We start from the raw sequence: 27,776 nt of genomic DNA on the forward strand, positions 1-27,776 counted from the left end.
TTTTCACAACAAATATTGATAGCATAATCATAATACAGGCTAGTAACAGCCTCACGTACAAATATGAACTCCGCAAACAAGCAATACTTTAATTATCGTATTTATCTGTCTATTGATTGTATTCAATTAATTTCAAACATAAATAAGTATTATAGTTATAAACAATTTAACATGTTATTTATTATAGATATTCAGAAGTTTCAATGTAATTGTTAAGATAATGTATCCATAAATGGCGTACTGACGTTAATTATGTTGTTCAGTTCGTGGAAAACATTTTGTTTTCATAAATGGCATATTCGTTATTAGTCCATTCTTTTTTAATCTGTAATTCCAGAAATAATGGTGGTAAGCACGTATTATATTGTAAAAAAAATATACTTATCATGGCTAAATAAACAAGTATAAGAACAATTTTTTTAAGATAGATATCAAATAGCATATATTAAATAATAAATAGTTATAAATCACATAAATATTCTAATAAAAATTATAAAAAGTCACACTATAAATAAGTAAAAAAAATCCTTTGGTTTTCATTATGCCTATGCTTAAGAAAAAATTACTATAACTATGATAGTCTTAAACTAGTAAAAATAAATTAATAAATAAGTACTTGGTTAGTATTGTTTATAAAAATGTTAGGTATGTTTAAAAAAATCCACATTTTTGTTGATAATTTTATAACATTTACAATATTGTATACGTGGAATCACCGTTAATATTGTTAGTCATGATTATTTCATTCCCCCCATTACTAATGTTTGTTATTGTTGTATCATCTTCTTCGTCTTGGTTATCATCATTGTCATATGTCTGAGCATTACTATTACATCCACCATTATGATGAAGGCCATAAGGTCCATGTGTGTTTGTTGAATTATTGTAACCAGAATCACCACTATCAAAATGGGACGAAGTCGCAGCTATCAGAAGTGGAGCTAACTGATCAGTAAATCTACGGTAATTACGTTCAAGTTCACGTTGATAATCTCGTTGATCGGGACCAATAAGAGTTTTGTTTTTCGCTAAAGCATCAGCACACCTATATAAATAATATACATAAATAGTTATGATAAAATATAATGAACATCATCAACACAACAAAATCCCTAATCAATACAAAATTTAATTAAAAAATTACTTTTTGGAAAAATCTTTAAAACATAGTCGTAATTTGTTTTGTAGTCGTGGCGGAGGCGGTTGTATAGAACATTCATCGGAAACTTCTGGACTCCTATTATTGGTATTTTTATCATATTGTGGTGGTGCTAAAAACACTGTAGCCATTTCCATAGGCCCTCGATTTACAGTAGTACCTGAAAAATAATTAATAATATTTTTTAACATAAAACCAAAAAATATACGATATATTATCTTTTCTATAGTTAAATAACTATTCATTAAACTAATTACCTATACACCCTTGGAGGACCATTTGTAACATTTTTGGATCAGCCGGATGCTGACGGACACTTCGTGCTAATTCGTCAGTTTTCTTTTTTAAGTCTTCTAAAGCCACTTCTATGGGTCCCATAACAATTGTTTGACGACTTTGTACGCGAATTCGGGTTTTTAAATAAGGAAAATGATGCGCAACAGTCAAAATAGTCTTACGTTTATATTGTTGATTTAGTTGTCCATGTGCCCGACCGTCGGGAGTAAAAGGTGTGAAAAACACAAAGCGTTCTAAAATAAAATGTTTCAACATTTAAAATACATACACTATGAACAGTAATTACATATTGAATCAATAATAATTACTCAAGTTAAAATTTCTTTGGAAATGTGTGGCACGCATACGCCGTTCATACGCATCAAAGTACGGTTCTACATATGTGATTTGTATGTATGCTTTCCTTGGATCTAATGCACTTACATCTACCGTGTTAGAATCTTTGATAATAGTCACACAATCTTCACCAAATCGTTCAGAATAAAAATTCTATAATTAAAAGCAAACATAAATAAATTTTTATTTTACACAGATAGTTTTTTCATTATAAATCGTAAGTTTACTTGTAAACGTCCAAATATCTCTGAAAGTTTAGTGAGTGTAGGTTCTTTGTAAACAAATTCCTCGCCATCCAATCCATCAGATCCAAAAAACTTGGCTCCATAAAATCCAACACGAAAATACGTCCCAAATACCCGACGACCCTGTAACTTTTCTAATTTACCGTACGCATCGTGTAATTTCCTATTTAAATAATTTTTTAGACCATTAATAAATTTATTTTTGTCGTATTATATTTTTATGAATGGTTAGTATACTTACAAATATGTATCCGATAGCTTTTTATAATCATTGGTTTTTTCAATTAAAGGTATTGCTACTTTGTACACCTGACTCATGACTTCAAACATACCGGCCTACAATTATAATTTGGTTATATATTATATTAAATAATTTTTTTGTGTTGTAAAATAAAACATTGTTTCAACCTTTTGGAATAGTTCTGCTGCTCTATCTAATAATGACACAAGTCCAATTTCGGTGAATTCGTCACCCAAACAAACTTGATCAGCCGCTTGACTGACAACCATCACGTCATCTGAAACCGCACATTCTTCTAACACATTAGACGATACACACTCTAGACATGTGGCCCCTCTACATCCAATTAAATCAAGGTTCTCTGTTGTAGTCAGATACTCAATGACTAATGCAGCTCCGTGAATTAAGCACATAGCTGCTTCAGTAAAATTATTTCTCTACAAAAAAATAATTTTTGTTTATTAATTAGAAACACAAATTATAAGGTTAGTAATATAAAACAATTAAACAATTATTTATTATAATTAGGTACATTTAAAGTTATAAATTATAAAATTAAAATATAATTATCTAACCTGATTATGTTTTCGAGCCATATTTTCAAGCCATGCAAGCCGGAGATCTGGTGATGATGTCTGCTGATACCCCTTAGCTACGCGGTACATCAAATCCATTAACATGTCTGGATCTTGACTATATGCTTTCATTTGAACCGTATCCGAAAGTATTGTATGCAAGTTCAATACCAGATCTTTTACCTAATAGAAAAATATATAAAATAATAAAAATGTATAATTAGAACCAAAAGTGCCATTGTATGGAACAAGTTATAGTTCTGTATGTATTTATGTTTTAAAATCAAGTAAATCAGTGTTTAAAAAAATATTAAGACATCCCAGCACTTTTTTACATCCCAATAACAAAATTGTATTATTATTATTAAATTCACCTGGTCAGGGAATGTAGTGTTTTGCAATTCAACAGAATCCCGTTCAGCATATAACAGTATTGTCTTCAAAACCCGTCTTAAATACTCCTCATTGAAAAATAACCCTTCTTTTCTACTTTCACAAGCAGCTGTTGATGATGCTCCAGCTCCTCCTATTAATGTACTTAATGCCACAGTTATTTGCATTTTCACACGAGCGAAATTCTATAAAAAAAATATATAATGTAACATGCAATGTAAAAACAACTAAGTATTATACTTATTAGTTATTATAAAATCAGTGTTTTTGAATCTCATATTGTAAGGAATGTTGTTTACCAAATAACTATTAATGTAGTAACACCAAAACGACAATAAGAAATTTTTTTTTTTTTGTTATTTCAAAATCACCTTTAAGAATTTAAATAATTTTTAGAATCATAAATAGTGATTAATATATATATATACATTTTCGATGTCAAAGTTTTGACGCATCAATGAGTATAACGAAGCAGCTGCTTGTGCTCGGACTCCTATTGAACTTGATTTTATTGCACAATGGCGTAACAGCATCAATATAAGATTAGCACAACGATTGGATGATGGACTGCTGGTAGAAAAGTGGTAACTTTCGACTTCTTTATCATCGTCATTGATATCTAAATCGCTTTCGTCTAGACCATCTCCAAATAAAATTTCTGGAAACTTTGCAACCATTGATCTCTGTGTACCAAACATGCATTGTAATGCAGCCGTCGTTGATGCTGCGCTAGTAGAACTATTACTAGTGTTTTGTTGATTATTAGTAGCAGCACTAGCAGTGATGGTAGACATAGCTCGAAGAAGTAGTTTGAAAACACGATATATCGACCAATGGTTAGGATTTGAATTTTTTAAGCCGGCAGGCAGAGAAGCTACCTAAAAAACAATATTACGGGTAAACATACATTTATAGATTTTCAGACATGGTTTTTTAAAAATTAAAAATAAACCTGAATGATTTGTTCAATGGTATCAAGTATTATAAAACCAATTTCGTTTACTAAATCTAATTCTCCATCAGGTTGATCTTGATTGGTACCAAATATCTTATCGAGTTGTAGTTGACAATCCACATTACAGGAACAAGATTGCAATGATGAAGGTCTATTATATGTTAAAACATGATCTTTTCTCCATCTCACTTTACTAGTAGTGCCAGTAGTACTATTGCCACCATCAAGTCCAGCTAAAAAAAATAATTATTTCAAAATATAAATTTCAAAATTAAATTTATAATCCCAACAATTTACAATAAAATACTTGAAAATTTAAAAATAAATAATAATTTATCACCTTTCCGACGCATCAACTCTGATCTAGCTGATCCTTGACCTAATATAACATCTTCAAGTCTTGATTTTACATCATCAGTAGTTGACAGTTGAGATGTAGATGATAATGATGTGGATGAAGCTGTTGTTGACATATTATTACTATCATTACTATTATATGTCTCACTAGGAGCCGGTTGAGTAGAATTAATTGTTGATGTAAATGATGGTTGAGAATTACAATTAACACATTTATGGTTGCCCTAAAATTAAGTAAAAATGTATTACAAACTCAATATACTATTATAAACTTGAATATGTAAGAAATACACAAAAATTAATTTAAACCTTTTTGTAGTTGTAAGAATTATTGTAAAAACGGTTAATACATAATGTCAAAATCGACAATGTATTTTGAGCCCTTTGATGAGATGACTCAGCTAACCACACTTGCATTACATCATTATCTAGATTTTTCAATACCCATAATATGCAAGCTAGAACTTTGGTGGATGTAACTGCGTTCAACTTAGGCTTACGACAATTATTTTTACTTGTTTGTCTGTACCAAGACGCCGTGGTATTTTTTACACCCATTAATGATGACGCCGAAATTGCATTTACATTTTCATCAGTATTTTTTTCTGGAGCTGCAAATAATTATAAATATGATTATTATTTATGAGAATAAGTCTTAATTATTTTTAATTATTACTTTTATAACCATCAACAAAATATGAATCAAAATCACTTTCGCTTTCACTGTTTTGAAGTTTATTTTTAACTACATCATTACTATTTTCAAAATCTAACTGTAATAAATTGAGAAATGATGAATCTGCAGTTACAGCTGTTAACAATGGCAGATACATGAGAGCAACTCTTGATGATGCTTTGCGTCTAGACGACCACCTATCTTGTTGATAACGAGTATCATGTGAAGACATGAGACCCAATAATAAATCAACCACTTTTTCTTTTACTTTTAAATCACTAAAAAAAATAAAAATTGTTAACCAATAAATTTATGCATTCATGTTTTAATAATATAATATATTAATTTACCTTTTAGAACATTGTAACACTGTGACAAACTCTGATAATACTAGCCCAACCAAATAATGATGACGTCGAAATCCTAATGTTAATTCCGAGTATTCTTTTACTGTGGATTCTGTGACAGTTATATTATTACTGGCCATTGACAATGACTGACTTGAAATTGTAGATGCCACAGAAAATGTAGGTGAGAGATTATGAAAATTATTATTAATCAAATTTAATGGCACGTAATGTTCATGGCTACAAACTATTTTTAAAAAGTCCAACTGTAAAAAAAATTTTGTTAAAAAAATTAATAAAATAATTCAAATAAATACACAAAAATTATAATTTAACATACAATCCAATATAAATTGATATTTAAATGTAATTACTTTTAGACTAGACAAAGTGGAGTAGCTTTCATGATGTGGCAATTGGGTAAGAAGACTTTGCTGTTTTGAAAATAACGTTTTCACATATGTATTTATCAGGCCAAATACAAATCCTCTGTCAGCTAAAGATAGCAAATCATGCAAAAACCATGCTAAATTACAATTGATTATGTTCACCTGCTAAAAATAAAATAATTTTAGTTTTGAGAAATATTACCTAATTATATTAGTTTTAAACTTTAGCGTTGAAAAATTTAAAATTAGCTTTTTGCTTGATTCACTTAGTTATGAACTTATAATATTATATTTAGATAAAATCTGGTTAGATAATCTCTATTATACATGAATAAAATATACAGTACTATACACTATATATTTGTATACATCATTATGGTTATACCTTTGAGTCTTTTTCGTAATTGGATACAATATCTAAAGCAAAACTTGTGCATAATGTTGATATATCATCAAAAAATTGATCACTAAAACGGTTTTTTCGATCACCATCTAATCCTCCAGGCACCATTGCTAATGAAACAGCCATGCTTTTAATTATAACATCAAAAAAAAATCTGAAAATAAAAAATATTATTAATTTGAATTTTAAAAAACCTATAACAATTTTGAATAGTAAACCTTGAATTGTTAGCTGCAGCATCCCGACGTACTGCACTAGTGGCTACCACCCATTGTAAAGCTAATTCTTCGTGTACACTTTTGATGGAAGTCAACCTCTTTTGATCAGAATACAATTGCTGATTTTGTTGCTCTTCAAATTGTGATGGTGGAATACCCCCTTGACAGCGACCTTAAAAATAATTCAAACTTCAATTTAAAACATTACTGGGTCCTACTAAATTTTATTTTAAAAACAGCCTATTATGGCAAAAAATGCTTATTTTAAATTATATTGTTACACAAAAAAAATACAATAATCGATTTTATTATACCAGTTTTCATACTGCACGCTCTGTCCAGTCCACTATTTTTAAATACAGCAAAGGTATTGCCATCCAAAAGAGGCGAAGAGCAAGGTTTTTTTGATGTGTCTGGATCACTGTTACTTCTGTGGACAAAATAATTATTTAGAAACATTTTTAATATTTCATTTATTTTACATTTATAATATTACCTTAAACGAAAATATTTATCAAGCCTTTCTGAATACTCTTGTCCATCAGAAAAAGCATCATTTTCACTTTCACTTATATTATTTTTGGCGTTTGCTACTGCTGCTGCGGCTACATTACAACAGCAGCACTGATAACGCACATAAGTGGATAATATTTGCTGACCTTGTGAATGACTCTGTTTTCAAAAAATGAGTTTATTTACATAAAAAAAAAAAATTATCATTTATTTTCATTTTACCATTGTCATTGAAACCAAATCAGCTAGAGTACGAAATATTATTTGCCCCAAATTCATAGGTTGTTGATGCTGAGTAACAGGCATCTCTACTAATAAGGAAAGCAATTTATCAAGCACTACTGGTACAAATTCTATAAGTGGATCGATTTGACAGCGAACCAAATTTGAAATTCTATAAAATTATTAAAGTTTTAAAATAATTAGATATGTATATAAATATTTTATTTTAAATACAGTTAGTGATATCTAAAATACATAAATATTTTCAAACTTGTACGAGAATTCTTACACAATAAGATGATGAACTAAACAGTCTTTTGAACCTAACTCATTAAAAATAAACATCTATAGAATCATGTTTCAGTAGTAGTATATTCAGAAATCAATAAACCAACTAACTAAATATATAAATGCATTTAACAATAACAATAAAAATCCAGTACTAAATGTAGAACACGTGAGAAAGAACAAGTCTGGCAGCTTGATTAAGGTAACTAACACTTATGTTAACAATAGACTATTAGCAATTCAATAATAGCTATAATTTAAACATGTTTTAGATATAGGCTAAAAGATTCAGGGATGATTATTAATAAAAACCAAACTCAGAAGAAATTCGCGTCTCGCAGTGTCTCTCCGTAAACTAATTCGGTAGCTTAAGATTGAAAATATGCTTTCCATTAAGTATTAAGATCAAAGAAGACTAATAGAAGTACGTCTAACTAAAAAGTATTTTGAATTTTCATAGCGCATAATGACAACAAAGCATCCAATCTAAGAATATGAATGAGTTAGCGACTGTTTCAGCAGAAATGCCTTGTAAAGAAGTACCTTCCGGCCATCTGGTATATCGTTTTAAATATCACGGTTAAACGGTATTTAAATCCATCCCAGCATCAAACAGAACCAACTAAATTGATATGTATATGTGTGAAATGAATTGATAGAATAGTAAAATTACCAAGCGAGTATAAAAATATATCGATAATTTGGTTTGTTTACATTAAATTCAGAAACGAGACTATTCCCGAAAGTCTTTATTCGTCAACAACCAAATGAAACGTTGAAACACCACTTATCTAAAAATATTAGAATATGATCCTAAAAGATCTAGGATGACTGAAGTAACGAATGATGTTAACAATTTATCGTTGGAAGGCATTAAATCAGTTGGTCACTGATTGTTTAACAGTAAAACGATTAATTACTTTCAGGGATAGACACAAAACGAATAACTGAAAAATTCTTAATTTAAAATATCTTAAATTTGATTATCAGTTTAATTGGAACGACCAAAAACTAACTAGAATTAAGACGAATTCGACTGTTACTACAGTGATTTAGCAACTACATTATTAGTCGTATACAGGTAAATGAAATCTGAGTGACAAAATTGTATAACTTCTCCGATAAAAATCAAATAATGCGTTTGTAATTACTGATCAATCAATATTGTGAAGTGACAAGCCAATATCATGGAACAAATATAGAAATAACTTTATAAATTATGAAACATGCTTGATCATAAGTACTTCATTTCTGTTAAGATAAACTTCTTTTTGAAAAAGAAAGATAAAGATTTCCAGGATTGTTGAAATTTGTGATAGAGAGCAAAAACTGATGAATAAGGTGAGTAAAAGTGCAGCACTGAAAAGTACCAGAACTCAAAAGCTAATATTAATTTCAATGGATAATGAATAAATATTGAATCTTTAACCATTGGCTCTGCTAAAATTACGAGGTGATTGAATATTTCCAATCAAGTCCCACCGTAAGGTCATAACTTAGATGACATAATTTGGTACAAGTAATAGAGGAAAGAGGAGATTAAACTGAGCTGATGAACTCAGAAAACAGATAAGCGATATCAAGAGGGGCAGAGCTAGAAATGTTATCAAGACAGACAATGTTAGGAATATAACTGTCAGACTACGCTGCGAACGAATTTCCAAAAGAGGAACCAGAGTTGTTTTTAAAGCAGCTTCGGTATGGGCAATATATTATTGTCTAAACTCTAAAGTCTAAGACATTTCTTTGACTCAGATTTATACTGCGCTCAAAGATTAGAGAACTGGTTGTAATGGCGTGTATTATTAGAAGATTTGAAAAGAACATGGGATTGTCTTTTGGTTAATACAATTGATTTTAGTTTTTTGGAAAACCTGGTTTAGAAGTTAGATTTTACACATCTAGACACTCGAACGAAGTGTAGAATACAGTAATATAGGGAATCATACAAGGCATTAGTGGCGGAATCATTATCAATTAGGCTTATTATCTAGTACCAATTAAACTAATCCACATATTTTAAAGTATGAGAGTAGTTGGCTTTCTTAAAGTTATAGTAGTTATGAAAAACATTTTCAGTTGGAAACTCGATAATTTGAAGCAATACTATATCCAGCACTGGGTGGTACAGGTCGCATGAAACGGCAGCGGTAGAGGACTTATCAACATGAATGGGATTGTCATTGGAAAAAATAAGATCTAGCGCCTACCCATGTGGTAAGTTATGTGATTTAGTTGAAAAAAAATTAGGAATACAAATGATCCAAGTATACAGTGACTGGACTAGGAATTGTATGAGAGGCCTAATAAGTCACTAGACCAGGAAATAATGGTTATTATTGTAATAGTAACAATAAAATTATTATTTAAAACAACTATTTTAAGACTTTATTTTACCTGTGTTTTAGTTCAGCTTCAATATTTGATTCAGCAACTCGTCTTGGTAATGGGTTACGTTCTAATACAGAGCAGTAGTTGAAAAAATTATTTAAATGAATATCCTAAAACATAAATATCATATTACTATGTACTATTTAGTATTTACATAAATTGTATTGACAAGATACATAACATAATATAAAGTATATATTTATAAAAATAAATGTTATATACTTAATATTGTATTTTATTATACTATACCCTAGGATGAATGGATGACACTGGTTCCAAAAGTACTGTGAATAAGCCTTTATGATTTTCTACCCATTCAATTCCAGGTAATGCCACATCAGGTGTAATATAAGAATAATTTGCAGGTGGTGGTGGTTCTAATGCAACAGGTAAACATATTTCTCCAGAATTTAAACATCTATCTTTTAATAGAGGTAACCACTAAAAAAGTTTTAAAAACAGTGTTAAATATTTTTAATTATATAGAGTATCATAGCATATTTGTATAATCCAACATTTTTTTTTTCAGTTAATCAATAAAAATAAACCATAATTACTATACTTTTGAAAAATTGATTTTTTTTTTTTTGTTTTGAAGCAATTTAAAAAATTTAATATTACAAATTTAAATATAGGATTTATTTATATTAATATATTAGAAATTGAATTAAATAGATATTTACACCTAAAAGTACAGGTAAAAAACAAGTAGAAGTGTATAAGAAAAATACAGTGAAACAACCATTATATTATTATAAACATTTAAAATATAGAATAATATATATATTTTTTTTTAATATTAAAAAAAAAAGAATGTTTACTGTATATCCAATTGGTGTTTCTGGTGCAACTTGTGGTCGATGCTGATGATTATCTTGACCACCAACAAGAGTTCCACGGCGACGACAGCTTACATGATAAAATGTAAATAATAAATGATGGCGGTCATCTAAATCAGCTGGTAATTTTATTTTAAATTCATCATAAAAAGATGGACAACGTTGGTGGTAGCTAACTGCTGTATATGCTTCACATACATAACGAGGACTTGATGATTTTCCAAATATAGCAAATGCTGCATCTTGTGGTTGTCTTTCACCACACATTAATTGAACTTTAACAGCAATATTTCTAGCAGAACCTTTTAATTATTTCATTCAAATTTACATTAATTTTTCATTAAACCGTCATTAATATCATAATACAAAAGAAAATATTTTTAATATATTTCATATAATTAGACATAAATACTGTACCTGTTCTTCCTGCAAAGTTTAATTCTTTGGGGTAAACATAAAGCAAATTACGATAAACATAGTGGGGATTTGAAACGCGGCAACTTGCCAATGGAAACTCCAATATTTCTCTAATTGGTCGAATTTTATCCTCAGCTGTAATAATTAACAAGAATTATTATAATATAAATTAATCATGATATCAATCAATAATACAACAAAATTATCTTACAGGCCATATCATATGATAATAATGGTATTAGGTCTGGAGTTAAACACTGTTTAACTTCATCAACTGGACAAGGCGATATGTCTAATTTCAAAGAACCATTAACATTTTTTAATTTTTTTGATGGACAACTTGATGGTTTTTTTAATTCTTGTAATAATTTATACAAATCATCATCTTTAAGTTTATCAGTTTCCTACAAAATTTGATATAAAACAATAAAATAAACATAAAAAAATCTATAAAAAAATTACATGTTCACAATAAATAGGCAATATAAATTGTGTAAGAATATTTAATATCATAAAATTGTTTAATAAATAAGTATTAAGTAAAATAAAACCAGTAAAATTATAATATCAATTGTTAAAATGAATAAGTAATTGTAATAAGATCTACTACTATTATATCTATATTTAATCATTTCTACAAGATAAGCTCAAAATTCAATATAAGAATCAAAAATATAAAAGTTAATTAAACAAATAAGGTATTAAAAATTATATACTTGTTTGAAAAATCCATTAACAGTGAGTGTAACTGGACGGAATGCATCAGTAGTAAATTCATCAGAAGACCAACTGTATCGATTATCAGCAGTATTCGAAGTATTTAGGGTACCACTGTTGTTAGCTGTTGTTGAGTAACTAGTTCTGCGATCTAATGACCCTCGGCGAACAGTATTAGAATCTATACTATTTCCACCAGCTGTAGCCCATTTTTTACGAAATCGATCAAATTCACTAAGTCCAAACCTACCATCTATAAGTAATTATATCATCAAAATTAATATAAACCACTTGAGTAATAATAATAAAAAAATACATTTTTAACTAAATAAATAAATTTTCATTTATTTTACCTAAACTATTTGATCCACTTCCTGAACTATTACGATCGAGGCTGTCTGAACCACCAGAACAGCAAATTACATCTGCCAAATGAACAGCAGTCCAAGCATATGGCATACGATACTTAACATGATGGTGTTGAGTTGATTTACTACTTGATTTCATATCACTCTAAATTATTTAAATGTATTAATATTGCTTGGTATTTTAATATTTTATTATAAATTAATTATACCTTTTCATTATTGGAAAATGTTGTTGTATCAGAAGCAGATATAACAGAGTCAGAATCTCCACGTAACGGTTTTTCCAGTCTTATGACTAAAAATAAATCATCTCCAGATGTGGATCCTGTACCATCTATATCAAGTACACATGTACGACTCCGTGTAGTTGTATCAATTTCATTACCAGCAGTAGTAGATGAGTTAAAGTCAAAATAAAAATTTTCTGACATTTTTTTACGACGTCGAACATCATATAATGACATATGAGCATAAATAGGTTCAGTTTCTATGTCTAAAGAGCACCTTTTATTTATTTTAAATAACAATAATACATTAATATATGTTTAATATTATTAATATGAATATTAATTAGTATAATTACTCAAGTTGTAGACATTTGACTAGAATTCGACGGTTAGCAACAATTTCACGAGGTACAGGTGGTTTAGTTGGATATTCGATATAACTATTGGTTTTTTGCCTTGCTTTAATAGGTAATGAGCCAAATAATCGGTTCTAAAATAAATCAATATTCATTATTTACATGATTTACTTTCCATAAAAAAAAATTTAATTCACATTATAAGAAGTTTTAAAATATTTTAAAATTAAATATACATAGGGTAAAGATAAGTAAAATAAGATAAAAAAAATATTCAACACAATTTTGAAATAATTCTTTATATACTAATAACTCTAAAAACCTAATTATATAAATGATTTATTTCTGGTATAATGTATATATTTGTATTATTCCTAAGTCTTATTTATTATTTAAATAAATTCACATTAGCTACAACCAACTTAACTTAGTACAAAATACATCATAGGATGAAATTATTAAAGAAAAATTGATAAAATATTAAAAATGAATATATTATTGAATCAATATAGTTTTCATGTGTCAATTATTACATAATTTGATTTAGATATAGTAAGGTAGTAAGAAAATCAACAAACCAACCCCTTAAGTTTTAATATTATTTTAAGTATAAGCTAATAACTAATTTGATAAAGTAATTAAAAATTACTATGTAATATACTCAAATTAATCTAAAATCTACTATTTTTGATATAACTATAAATACTTGTCTATTTTCTTGTCGTGCCACTGCATTTAACCTATCAAGTGTATCGATGGGCAATCTCTGCAATACAGTTCCAATTAATGGATCATTAGCTGTGTTGATCAGATCTGTAGCCGATGATGAACCACCACTGATATTATTTGATACCAGTGTATTTTCAGTACTTGAACTATTGTTTGTAGAAGTTGAATTTTTATTATTAAGTTTTATTAAATCTTTAGGCTGTTGGGACTGCAAATAAATTAAAATGTCCAATTATTTATTTATAAATATAATAGATAATTATTATTTTATTTTACATAGTTGTGACGATCATTTTTATAACGTTGTTGAGTACGCTGAGATGCAGAATTTGTTGAAGTCCTACTATAAGTACTACTTCGAGATGAAGGAATCCAAGAATCTTCATAAGCTAATAAGCTTGATCTATCATCTTCAACAGTATTTGTTTGTCTATACACATAATCAACAACGAGCCAGTCTCGACTGTAAGCTCTGACAAAATCACGTACATGAGGTGCTAGTTTAGAGCTGTATTCGAATAAACAAAAAAATATAAATTTGAAAAATTAATATTAAGAAGATAATTCCTAAACAAATCCAATGTGATTTCAATACACATACATATCTTCTTCAGGGCCTGCAGGTATCAATGAACGCACTTTACGTGACAAGACATAAACATCAACATCGTCTGACCCATCAGGAAATTCCATTAAAGGATCATCATTCTCAATACTACCACCACAAGTGTGATGTTGGTGAATATAGTTTTCATAATCCACAGGCTCCACAATCGTAGGTATGAGAGTGTTGGTAGAAGTATTTTGATCATTATTTGTTGGAATTGTATGGGCATTATAAGATGCCGAATCTTCTGACAATCTAGGAGATGAGTTGACACTAAAAATTAAGACCAAATTTATATTTATTGACTTTCAAATAAAAACTCTACACCAGTGCACAACATACTTGCTATTGGTAAGTTTTTGAGCAAATGCTCGTTGCATTTGAGACACCATGAGTAAATTATGTATTACGACTGAAATTTCAAACTCGGAACGAGCGCCATACTATTTATTCTTTTAATGAAAATATTAAGAACCATAAAACGCCGATATTTGAACAAAACACTGTACTACATAAAACACCTATCGTTTCTTGTTAGCATTACTGTCCGAAAATGTACGAGTTTTCGAGTAGTCCAAGATAATAAAATAATACAAGGAAATTAAAATTTTAATCACATTATATGTCAAAAACAAAATGAATTATTAAAACGATCACTGTCCACCGTTCACGGATGTTTAAATTACATTATTATTATAAGTTGTTGTCATAAAATATATCATGACATACATACAAAAATGATAGTGTTACGAGTATCAACAAAACAATCACAATAGATAAAGTATGACGAACATCGTCGTAACGATTGATATAATATTTATTGTTATTATTATAATTTATTATATTGTGCAGCTGTGGAGGTGAAATGTTAATATTGTAAACATTACGGCTATAATAGATATAAGACAAGATTAACATAACCTCATGGAAATCGAAAATACATCGATTTATTCGATGTAGTGATTGGAGTTTCGTTCGACTGTCGTCGCAATATTTACGATTCGCACAATCGTAATTCGTACTACGTTAATTTACCACATTCAGTAGGCACCTAACGCCTGTAACCTACTTAAAGTTTTATGTAACTACCTTTTTGTGTTCGTGTTGCTACTCAATATTCATTTTTACCAATCGACTTGTTATTCAATAATACGATTTCGTGTACTATTTATGACATCGTAAATTATATAACCGCCGGCATACATCTGGGTCACTTAGCACAGGATGACATCATATTTTAATTCGATTGTTCGAGCCTGTATGATTATATTAAAATCTCCGAGTCTTCTCTGAGACAGTAACTGTAAGAACACTAATTTTTTTATTAGTAAGTCTTGATTACCTACCAATGATCTGTAAGTGACACTATTGTCGACTACGTCTATATAGTCGCGTAGGCAAAATCAAAAAGTTATAAATTATAATATTCAAAACTAACTGCGCCTAATCAAATATTTTATATAAAATAAATTAATCTCAAACAAACATTAGGTAGATTCGTAGACTCCAAGTTTTAACCAGAAACTACTTTTTTTCTTTCTTTTTTTACCAACAAAATTATACGTTCAGTGGTGTACCGGAGTGTTTTATAACTGATTATAGAGAGCTCCGAAACCTCACCTATAGCCTATAGGTCATGGACCTTGGACCTTAGTTAAACTTCAGGTTTAATAGAGTTTAATTTTAGTGTTCTAAATCTGTACCTCCTGTTTCGTTAATTAAGCTGAGTAGTTTATGATAATTAGAATTTATTCATTGCTGAGAACAAGTGATGATTACGCTTATGCATACTTTGTAATCTATTACATTACATTTGCACTTGTATCAACATTGTTTATGAGTTATAGACATAAGATAATAGGTACCTATAGAACATTATTTTCTGTAATTAAAATATATATATTTTTAGTAAGCCAGTATCCATTTAATATTAATTTTCTAAAAACTTATTTAAACATTTGTAAATAAATATATTTATTATAAGTTTGTAACTAATATAAGGCCAACAGGTTCAACAGGTTCTGTAACATACCTATTAAATTTTAAAATAACTTACCTAAATATTAAATATAACAAGTAGTTTTTACTTTTATTGTATGTATCATAACCATCAATCTTAAAACTTAGCCTTAACTAAACTTACCTTAAAATTTAGGCTTCCAGTAAAATTAGTCCATACTGAAATTAATTTTTTATACAGGTACTATACTGTATTACTGTGTATAATTGTACTGGACATTTTTTTTTTCATGCACATAATTACTTAATCCATTTTTACTTTTTTTATTAATTTATTGATAAAAGTTAGCTCACTTTAATTTATTAACCTCAGTTCTTTATTTAGCTTATTAAATCATAATAGGAATTAGGAAAGATAATGGTTTTTACCTAGACTATGCTTGTAGATCACAGGTAAACTGTATACTTTTCTTGTAAATCCCCAGTAAACTGCATTCTATATGAAAGCAAAAAAATAAGCTCCCAATCATGCAGTAAATAATTATGCTCCTAATAAACTGCATTGGCCAATGCTAACTAGACACATACCATTTATATTAAAAAAAGTAAGTAGTGTTATTAATTATTTAATAACTATAAATGTAATAATATTATTGATTATCATTGTATGGTCTGTTACCATTGAAAATCAATACTTATTTGGAAGCAAGAGATAACAAATACTTACCTACCTAAAGTACCTTATTAGCAAAATAATTTCTTGCAGGAAACTAGTATTATAATGCTATCTACAACATATACTTTTTATTCAATTACTATCCTTACTATATTATACTATATTACTAATCCTTAGCACAAACTTGAATATTTTACTCCCAGTGTCCTGTAGGAAATATTACAAACATGTATAATGAACCAATGGATGAATAATAATTACTTATGTAGTTATGATCATCATTATTCTTATTCTTAAACATTCTTTGCATCTCTTAATATCTTATCAAAAGTGTATTGCGTTATTCCTTTATAAGTCAACTTAAATTGAAATCATCACAACATTGTAAGACCTTACTAATCATACCTTAATGGCATCGGGATGGTTTGATTTGAGGCGTTTATAGAATTATCAAAAATTTGACCCCAAAAAAGAAACAACATATAAATGAATGTATGTATATTTATAATATATACTTTTAGTGTTTTTTTATAGTATATACATTGTGGATTTTCCAACCATTTAAGGTATATTGTATATTAATAAGGCCCAATTCACAAATGGCACTGTTCATGCATCAGAAAGTAGGTTTAATTGTCGAATCATTAGAGTTGTCCAACTAGCGAGATCTCACTAGGCTATTTAAATATATAAAACAATAGAATAAAATGCACAAAAAAAAATACTTCGTACAAGAGAGTTAATAGTAGGTAGTGTTTAATCTTGTATTTATTTACAAAAAGTCACTCAAATAAAATAATATTTTCATTTTATTCACCCTATATAAAATAATTTAAAATTCGTTTTATTCCCCGTCATGTAGGGCCAAAAACACAATACATTAAATATATAATACTATTACATAGTAATTTATCAGTAAATTTGTTTTTGATTAATCCTCTACATTATTAATGGGAAGAGAAGTATCATGGCACCATTTTTCTTAACTTGCCATAATATAAAGGTATAAAAAAATTATAATAAATAAATTCATTAACATATAACCAATAAACATTAAAAGATAAGTACAAATTATAAAAATATAAATTAAATAAAACCTTCTCCTTACAACTTAATATAGTACAACTTGATACTAATGTATTACTTTTAAACAATTTTAATTTAATTTAAAAATTAAGAGTGTTGTTACAGGAATGATTATACTAAGAAATGAATAAAAATATTAAAAAAAAGCCAAAAAAAAAAAAATATTAATAATTTCTTACATATAGGAACCGAAACAGTCTTTTTTAGATTATTTAACAATTTTTCACACCAATTCTTTGTAATTAATAATGCGGGAAAAAGGTAGAGTTTAATGAATTACTTATTAAAAAGAAACAATGAAAGATAAAAAAAATAATTGATATTCGACTAGTTTATTTGTTAGTTATTTATACAGAAGTATAAAATTTATTTGGGTAAAAATTTGGCTAGAAATTATATTTTATGTACTAAGAGAATACATGTTTTTGTTTACAGTTTTATCTAATAATAATAATTCTAATTTTATACAAACATTTGGTAAGAAAAAAAATAATTGTAATTAATAAAAAATATAAATAATAATAATGAACAATTGCTGTAGTATCTACTATAAACCACCGTGTACAGTGTTTTCTTTTTGGTGATCTTGATGATTTTCAAGCACAGTATTATGACTTAAGCCACCTCCACCAGGACAATGTTGTTCAAATGGTTGTGATCCAACAAAACAACAATCTTCTTCAACAACCACACTACTAGCATTCCTACTATGGTTGGTTGAATATCTTTTAGGTCTTCCAACATCCCATGTAACCGTAGCTGTAGCTGTTTGTTGATGCTGTTGAAGTCTTCTCCTTTTGGTTGTTGTTCTAGTAATTTTATTTACCACTGTCACCTGTGATGATGGCAGTGATGTTAAACATGAAGACGATAAATTATACGCAGCAGCCGACTTCTTAGCTTTGCCTGTAGTCGTCATTTTCTTTTGACTCGATGCTACAGGACTTCTTCCAGAGGTCGACAATAATTTCATACGATTATTACGTGTTGATATAACACATTTCAATTTACCTGTACTAGACTGTTGCTGGACATTTTCTTTTTGTTGTTCAGAGGATGATGTTTGATTTTGACAATTCTGTTGTAGCATCTGTAACTTTAACCTTTGTTTTCGACCAATACTTCCTACAGGCCTACCACATCTTCGTTTTACAACCGTGTTTGATGTATCAGTTGTTACAGATACTGTTGCTGTAGTTTTATTTTCTACAGGTGTACGTTGCTTTCTTGGTTTTCTTACTTTTCTTACTTTAATAACAGCAGTACTACTGGTATTGCTACTTGCTGTTGTACCATTACTACTCACACTATTATTACGACGGTAAGTTACATTTTTATTTTTTTTAATAGGGCCAGGGCGTCGACCTGGTCGACCTGGGCGTCCTGGCCGTCCTGGTCTTCGACCTCTTCTTTGCTTAGGTGAAGCAGCTTGCACCTTAACCTTGGATTTTTCTTTGAGTAGTTGCTGTTGCTCTAATTTTATACGTTGACGTCTGAGTCTCTGTTGTTCTGCTGCTGCCGCTCTACGGCGTTTCGCAATATCATCTCTCTCTGTATCACTATCATCATTTAGATCTTCTGCAGCTGTATTTATAGATGATGTAGTAGCTATAATTTTTCGACGTTTTTCTTTTGGCCAACCAGTCATATTTGGTCGTTTTTTCTTTCGCTTTGATGATAACATGTCTGTACCTAAATCGGAAGACAAAGTTTCACCATAATGATTGCTTGTTAAACGTTCAGTTAACGCTAATTCACGTTGTTGATAATACATTTGTAAAGTTTCATCTGTTAAATTAGTGTATAAGAATCTCTTGTCAGCAGTTTGTTCATACATTATTTGTAAGCACATATTATCAGGTTCTCGATTACTATCAGGAATTTGAGACCAAATTTGGTCTTGATCACTTTCAAGGGGTAATATTATTGCATTAGTCGAGAACTGGTAGTCTTCTTTATGTTCATCATTTGTTTGTATAACCTCTTGGGCTATTTTACGACGATTTTGTTCAGCTATTTCTTGTACTTTATGTAATTGTTGACACACAAATGATGCACGTAATCTCTCATCCCTTGCTCGTCTCCTAACTACATCCACATGTTTTGTACGCAATTTCACTCTTTCTTGATCCATAGTAGTATTCATAGAAACTCGTTGAGGGGCTGGTTGTTGAGCACACAATTTTGGTGGAGGTGGAGTAGTTGAACGACGACGACGACGTTTAATGATACGTTTGTTATCTAATTGCCGACGATGTCTATGATGACGAAATCCTGGCATATGTTCATAATTCGTCACAGACATCTTCAATAAACATGGAACATCCATGTCTAAAGAATTTTTATTTGTTTCCACATCTGCCTCTAATTTATCAAGCTGTTGGTTGTCAAATTTATCAAGATACCCAGCTTTACTTGACAGGATTGCTGCTAATGTAGATGCATGTTGACGTGGTGACTTTCGCGGACTATTTGATTTTACAACAGCTTGTAATAGCTTGTTTTTTCTACCAGGTGGCCGACCTTTTTGTCGTTTTACAATAGTTGTTGATATTGAAGGATGCCTTGTACCACCAGATACTTCAACAGGAACTATTGCAGTTGGTTTGCCAGCACTGCCACGTCTTTGCAGAACTGACGTTTGATACTTTTTTAATGTAGAATTGGTTTTCAATGATGTTGATACCGTGCTATTACTAGTTTTACTGTTGGCTCCCCCAGATATTAATCGTATTTTTCGTAATGCTTCTTTAGATGTTTTTTTTTGAACATGGCCTGTGAGTGATGCTGCTGAATATTCCCAACTTGTTGGCCAATAAGTTTGACCGTATAAAACTGAATGACAGTTTGAAGAGGATGACTTATAATCCGTATAATGTCTATAAGGTTCATAACTATTATAACCACCTAAGAAACCATACTTGACTAAATCAGGTTCTGACTTTTCTGGTAGTGAAGGTTTTTCTATTATATTTTTTTCCACTAATAAATCTTTAGAACCATCAGATATATGAAGACGCTTTTCGGCAATAGTTTCTCCTATATCAGATTGTTTCCTTTTACGATTATTACTTTTCTTTTTAAATGATGTTTCTACAATATAACAATCGTCATCATCAACTACTACTGATGATGCTGAATGTGTATTATCTGTAACAGTTTTAATGTATCTAACAATCTTTTCACTATTTTCTTGATCGTCATCATAACTTTCAATACCATTGCATTCATTTAATAAATTTTGTTGTTGCTGCAAACATTCCAAACCCATTGCTGCTGTTTTTATTTCAGAAATTGGTATGGTTAAATCACAGACTTTATTCTCTTCTGATAGTTTAATAGCGGCTTGTTGCTGTGCTTTTCTATCAGCAATACGCTTGAGATTTTTTCGTCTTGGGGGCCGACCACGAGGTCTAGGAGTAGGTGTAGTAACTGATGAAGTGGAACAATTGTGCAAAGGTGTAGGTAGTGTTGTTGTTGATATAGTCCTCGTACGCAAACTGAGGCCTGAAGTATCATACTGAACCTTGTCACTAATTGTCTGCTTATCACGTTCACTTGCAGTAATGTGCTGCTGTCCATTTAATGAAATATCTTTTGTTTTTTTGTCAATCACCTGAGTAAAAAGAAAAAACAAAATAATTAATTCTAAGCATAAATCAAGTGATTATAATTGTACAAATTTTATTAATACATATAACAATCATTTAATAGTGGCAGATTCTAAGTGTCATATTTCCAGTATTGATATTGTCTAATGTGTTCTCAAAATTCTACAAAAAATTGACGCACAATTTTAAAATTAAATACAAAATACAAAACATTGCAGGTAGAGAAATATAGTTTATTTTACATTATAGATGGGTTGTAAATTGCAGTACATGGGTAGGTAATATGCCACTTTTTATGTCCACGACTATAGTTGAGTTCAGAATTAGTGTAATAAAAATATTTTTTTTTTTCTTTATTTAAAATATACAATCTGTACCCATTAGTCACACTAAGTATATAGGCAGAGGGTAGAAAAACATACACATATTAAACATTAATATCTAAAACTAGAAAACTAACATAAAACATATATAAATATATATGTAATACATGTAAATACATGGCAGACAAGATATGAGAAGCCATCCAGTAATGACACTTACTAATGATTTATGAAATAAAAATATAAAAAAAAAAATGTATTTTTATTAAATTATGTTTTTTTCTTTCATATTTTCTGTATTATCATTCAATTTCTCTTTATAAAATATAAAATTATATTATGATATAAGAATAAAACAATTATCACACAAATAATTTAGTTGTATGACTTGTATTATGTGACTAAGATAATATTTTTATGCCATCATTTTAGCCAGCAAAAAATCCCATTCTTGTTCTTTAAAAAGACACATTTTCCTTACACATAACACATGATTATTTGTAAATAACACCATATAACCAAAACTAAGTCAAAATTCAAAACTTTAATTATGCTTAACATGTTTATAATTAATAAAATGCAATGTTTATGTTAACTAAAAATTTTATAAAAAAAGGAATATAATATACAAGTTGAAAACAAAAAATTAGTAACGAATAATATAAAAATAAAACAGTATATTCTTAAACCAAATAAACATATGTATGGTCAATAGTATATAAAATTCATTATACCTACTTTGTTAACCTATTAAAAAGATGAAGCATGAGAAATTTGTTAAAAAAATATCATTAAAAATGTACCTATATATTATAGGTATAGTGACAATCAATGTTTGTTTATCCTTAATGGTGAATATTCCATATTAAGAGGACGTCATACCCGCATGTGTTGTTTTTGTCTTACACACCTACGACATAGACAAAATGGGTTTATACAGTCTTAGTATAACTCGTTCTATTTTGGTTCTAGAGTTAATATACCTATTATAAAATTGAATTGTGACAATATTTCTGAGGGAAAGATGCTGCATTTTATCCTTTATTCTCAATATAACATTCATTATATCGTTTAGAAATAGAAAAAATGTTAACATTTTAAAAAATCAAATTTAATTTTTTTAAATTTTAAGTTTTTTTAAAAAAAACTCAGCGTTTTGCTATGAGAAATATTGTCACAATTAGATTTTATAATAGAGATATATTTACACAAGAACCAAAATTGAGCGAGTTCTACTCAAACTGCGTAAACGTGTTTTATCTATGTCGTATATGTGTAAGACGGAGACAACAAATGTAGGTATGACGTAATCTTAAGTTAAGTGACTACCTCAAACAAGTTTTTGATAACATTCATTATTACCGAACAGATGGATATATTGTTCAATATATTAATTCATATCTAAACAAGTCATGGTATAATGACATTTTTTTTCTTATTTGATACAACTACCTACACAAATCACACTACTGCTGATTAGTTGGCAAATGCAATTTTAAGCTCAAATAACTCCTTAAGAAAGTTGTTATGTCGTAGTTGGATATCACATATATTTCATCATACCTGTTTAATTTATCAAGTAGAAAGTAATATTAACAATCCAAAAGGTCTATGATGAAAGAACATTTCATTATCTATCATAAGACTTTTTACTAGAGTACATGAGTAAAACTTAAAACCATAAGGGTAATAGAATTTTTTATCTTTATTTGTTTTCAAAATATCAACTAATAAAGGTACAACAAAAACTATTACAACATAATTAAATAAAAAATATTAATACAATTTGAGTATAATGATCAAACATGTAAGTGCTTACAGATTTAAAATCCAGACTTCACAACTTTAAGTTTTATTTTGTTTAAAACTATACACTATTTTGGTTTAGTCTAACTGTTGGCTGCCTAATAATTTTAGATTTTTAAATAATTGGTAAACAAATTATAGCACAAAAAGAACACTGGTTTCCATAACATTATTGTATATTATAGGAAATTACAACGTCCATTTTAACAACAATATTATGTCTATTTTATCAAATAGATATGAACAACAAGTGTAAATAATGTTCAAATATTTAATTTTCTGGTAGCAAAAAAAAAAAATGTCACCATAAACATCTGCACTAAGTAATTATTATTTGTCGATCATTATAAACTAGTCATAAAAAAAAGTGTTCTAAAGTACCATTTTTAATTAGCTAGGTCAACATAGTTAAAAGCATTTCAATAACAATTTAATTGCAATTATTATTAACAAAAACATTAATATTTACCTCTATGACAGGAGTTAATGTAGATAGTGGAGATTTTGTAGTTGTTATCATAATAGTGTCATCTATGATGTGTCCTTTCCCAGCTGCCGAGTCTCTAGTCGAAGCTACAGAATTGTTACTAGTGGTATTGCTGTTGGTGGCTACAGTTGAATTAGAAGGATTTCGTGTTTTTGGATGTTGGGCTGTACTATTTACCATATCTCTAATCACGTCATTGAAGCAATTATCAATAACTACGACCAACTCTTTTTTAAAAAGATCACTAGCCAAAAGTTTAGATTTATTGATATATAAGTCTCCTTTACGACTGTTTGTGCCTTTTTGATCTTTGGAAAATTTAGCTTGTTCTAATTTATCATGATTGACACCATTTGAATTAGATTTTAAAACTCGTAATTTGGGTGATGAACGAGTACAAGTCAATTTTTGCTTAGTCTCTAAAGGTAATTTACTAATGTTCACGACTACGTCCTTCTCCAGTGATTGTTTGTTGATCCCTTCCTTGTTTTGAAATGTATGGGCATTTCTATGAGAAAAAATATTTCCCATACTAAATGAATTTAATGTATAAAGAATAATGATGGAACATTGTCATTGATTACTCACTGTGATTGATTGGTAGGTGGAGGAGGATTTTGTCGGATCAAATGATTTACGTCTTCAGGCGCAAGTCTATGTAACAAAACAAGTGGCTCATATGGCATTTGATATGATTGATGTCACAGTTTCCGTTAAACATGAAGGTATCTCCTAGAAACAAGATTAAAAAAGTGTAACTACATGTATGCCAAAAATATAAGCACTTAATACACGCAGACAGCAAAATATCATTCATAAAAATATTATTATTGATCTAGGTACTGGAACGACTAAAAAACGGAAAATTTTAAATCGTGCACAGGGGGGACCTGAACTTTCCTCCTTGTGTTTCAAAGGATCCAAAATTGGAGAAGACGCAGTTTTATCGTGAACGCGGCAAACGACCACAAGCGATGGCTCGGTGGGACTCGGCTAGTCGAGGTGGAGGGGCAGCACTAGGGGAGAAACGGGACGACAGACTTACAGTAAGGTACCGTTGATGGTGGCTGGGCTCGGCGACGGCGGAAAAAGCGGTCGTCGATTTGGCGGTACTGAAAGTCGGTGTCGTTTTCGGACAATGACTCTGGAACGTCTTCGTGTCGATTACTGGTGACACGGACGCGGCGTCGCTAATGTCGGCGCGGTAACATTGTAGCGGCAACGGTGACGAGGAACGACGATAGCGATGACGGCGGCGGCGTCGACGACGGCCCGTCGAGTTGAGGCCGAAGCGACAGCAGAGGTAGTGGCGGCGGCGGCGACGGCAGCTGCCGCCATAATCGATACGCTGGGAAACGACCGCACCAAACGTCGTAGGTTCTCGGCGCAGCACCAACCGGGTATTTGTGTCGTTCGGTGTCGTCACCGATCCGGAACCAACGGGTAACCGACGGACGGCGGTGTACGTTCGGGCTATGGCCGCCGCGAACACTTATACGGGCGCGCGGACGAGAACGCGGCGCAAACTACGGTCGTGCGTCGTGTCACGGTGGGCGACGACGACGACAACGACGAAAGTTGTTGTGCGTTATTACAGAACGGACACAGAGTTACTACAAAACGAGTGCATGCGATGGACGTTTGGACGTCACACACGGCACCTCGACGACTGACGAGTGCGATATCGAAAATGAACGCCGAAAAACACACGACGATGATATACGCACACCACGGCTGCGATAACGCGATAATAATAATAATAATTGTCTTCTAAAAATAATAATAATAATAATAATAGTAATAATAGCTGCGAAACAACACGACGACGACGACGACGACGACGACGACGACGACGACGGTGGCGGCGACGTGAAGGAGTACCTTTACTCGATAAACTCGACGGTGTAATAATAATAGTAATAATAATAATAATAATAATAATAATAATAACAAATACACTCGGCGGCGGCGGCGGCGACTACTACGCTACGACGACGACGACGGTGGGGAGCAGCGACCGCGGCGGCGTGTGTGCCGGTTGGCGGGCTGCGGCGCGGGGTGATATCCGCCGGTGGAGAAAGGGGAGCCAGGGAGCCGGGGAGCGTAATAAGGTAATACCAAAACAACGACGACGACGACGACCGTTGTGTGGACGCGTCGTCGACGGACGGACGGGCGCGTGCGTGCGTGCGAACGTGCGTGTTTGTGCGTGCGTGAGTGCGTGCGCGCGTGTGAGACTACGGCGGGACGGGGGACGGGGGGGTGGAGCTGCAGTGGAAAGTGCTCTGCGTGCAGGCCGCCGCGGCTGCCGGCCGTCCGGATTGTTGGCCGCCGCCGTTGCTGGCGCAACCGCTGCCGCCGCCGCCGCCGGTCGACGGGGCGCGCGCGCATCGCGCACAACGCGAGTGACGCGCGCACGCACCGAAAACGCACACACGGACGGGCGACACAATCCATATAACGTGCCGCGGCGGTGGAACGAAAATACGAAATCGCGTCGAACACGGGAAAAAAAAAATATATATATAAATATAATATACGTACCGTGTACGTTAAACCTTTCCATGAGTCGGTTTCTAGTCGGTATTTTTTTTTTCTCTCTTCTTTCACTTCCCGTCGTCCGTCCGCCCGACCGACCGACCGTCGGCGTTGGATATATATGTATTTATTTTTTTTCACTTCGCTTACAACGTTCGCGTTCCACACACACACACACACACAATAATAATAATACGTGTTACGTACTACCCACCGTAATAATAATATTACATTATTACTACTATACGCGTAATATTATTTTAATATTGTAATATTGTAATATTGTAAAAATAATATGTCGGTACGCGCACTCGGCGGCCGTGCAGAGTAAACAATTTTACGAGAAACCGCGATCGCTATTTTTAAATTTTATATGGGAAACGCATCGGCCTAGGATAATATTGACTCGAACGTTATTTTAAATATCATAATATAATGTATTATTATATTAGCGTCATAAATCAATTCGTGAATTTTCAAATCAAACGTCGGGCAGGCCGGCGACGGCGGTTAATTATAGACGTTTTAGAGAAGTTCCAATGCATCGGATTATTCGGGAATTCCTAACGAATAGGAATTTCAAAGTACCGACGTGTGTGTGTGTCAACGCAGTACGCGTTTTCGATGAATCATTTAACAATTATTATTATCGTTAACGACGATTGTCGTGAAATATTATCGTGTCGTCAACGCGACGACCGATCGTGATTGTGACGAAACGTTTTTAAAAATTATTTCTTTTTCGGCTCGTGTCCGATTTTTCCATGTGACGCGGTGCGCCGCCGCCACGCCACGATATCCTCGCACACATATATAATTTATATATATATGCACACAAAGCGCTATATAACACGGTTACTACGTTGACGATATAACGATTTATTGTGACGAGTGGTGTACGAGACGAATAGCTAACGTCCGTCCAAGTGCGGTCGACGGCGTAGTCGGCAAACTGCGTAGTATTATATATTATTATTATTATTTATTATTTGTGCCGGTGGATGACGGTAAAACGCCATACGGTG

General features: G+C 31.1%; 2 protein-coding genes across 6 annotated transcripts; both read right to left on the reverse strand.

Annotated features, from left to right (window-relative positions):
- Window positions 1–420: 420 nt before the first annotated feature.
- Window positions 421–15,077, reverse strand: LOC114121911 (dedicator of cytokinesis protein 7). 3 transcript variants are annotated; one of them, XM_027984419.2, is made up of 34 exons: window positions 14,608–15,058; window positions 14,260–14,538; window positions 13,935–14,166; window positions 13,636–13,866; window positions 12,930–13,063; window positions 12,556–12,850; window positions 12,332–12,491; window positions 11,978–12,231; window positions 11,473–11,665; window positions 11,262–11,396; window positions 10,827–11,146; window positions 10,255–10,446; window positions 10,012–10,115; window positions 7,327–7,498; window positions 7,088–7,263; window positions 6,906–7,021; window positions 6,592–6,763; window positions 6,356–6,527; window positions 5,956–6,132; window positions 5,585–5,847; window positions 5,235–5,512; window positions 4,868–5,169; window positions 4,542–4,782; window positions 4,199–4,434; window positions 3,675–4,124; window positions 3,228–3,431; window positions 2,854–3,036; window positions 2,446–2,715; window positions 2,279–2,373; window positions 2,020–2,200; window positions 1,765–1,945; window positions 1,417–1,689; window positions 1,145–1,319; window positions 421–1,045 (listed from the first exon to the last, which is right to left on the reverse strand). In XM_027984419.2, the coding sequence occupies exons 1-34, from the start codon at window positions 14,655–14,657 to the stop codon at window positions 691–693; spliced, it is 7,251 nt and encodes a 2,416-aa protein (XP_027840220.2). In that variant the 5' UTR covers window positions 14,658–15,058; the 3' UTR covers window positions 421–690. The 3 variants fall into 3 exon arrangements, with proteins under 3 accessions (XP_027840220.2, XP_027840219.2, XP_050061766.1); XM_027984418.2 differs by having other exon boundaries at window positions 5,956–6,135; XM_050205809.1 differs by lacking the exon at window positions 421–1,045 and having other exon boundaries at window positions 1,141–1,319; window positions 5,956–6,135; window positions 14,608–15,077.
- Window positions 15,078–17,691: 2,614 nt separating this feature from the next.
- LOC114121932 (uncharacterized) lies at window positions 17,692–27,670 on the reverse strand. 3 transcript variants are annotated; one of them, XM_050205292.1, is made up of 4 exons: window positions 26,758–27,670; window positions 24,802–24,945; window positions 24,196–24,745; window positions 17,692–21,602 (listed from the first exon to the last, which is right to left on the reverse strand). In XM_050205292.1, exons 2-4 carry the CDS (start codon window positions 24,897–24,899, stop codon window positions 18,534–18,536), a joined length of 3,717 nt encoding a protein of 1,238 aa, XP_050061249.1. In that variant the 5' UTR covers window positions 24,900–24,945; window positions 26,758–27,670; the 3' UTR covers window positions 17,692–18,533. The 3 variants fall into 3 exon arrangements, with proteins under 3 accessions (XP_050061249.1, XP_050061248.1, XP_027840244.2); XM_050205291.1 differs by lacking the exon at window positions 26,758–27,670 and adding an exon at window positions 25,259–26,091; XM_027984443.2 differs by lacking the exon at window positions 26,758–27,670 and adding an exon at window positions 25,259–26,090 and having other exon boundaries at window positions 24,196–24,721.
- Window positions 27,671–27,776: the final 106 nt, after the last annotated feature.

The sequence above is a fragment of the Aphis gossypii genome, chromosome X (assembly GCF_020184175.1).
Source record: "Aphis gossypii isolate Hap1 chromosome X, ASM2018417v2, whole genome shotgun sequence".
Taxonomy (NCBI): Eukaryota; Metazoa; Arthropoda; class Insecta; order Hemiptera; family Aphididae; genus Aphis; species Aphis gossypii.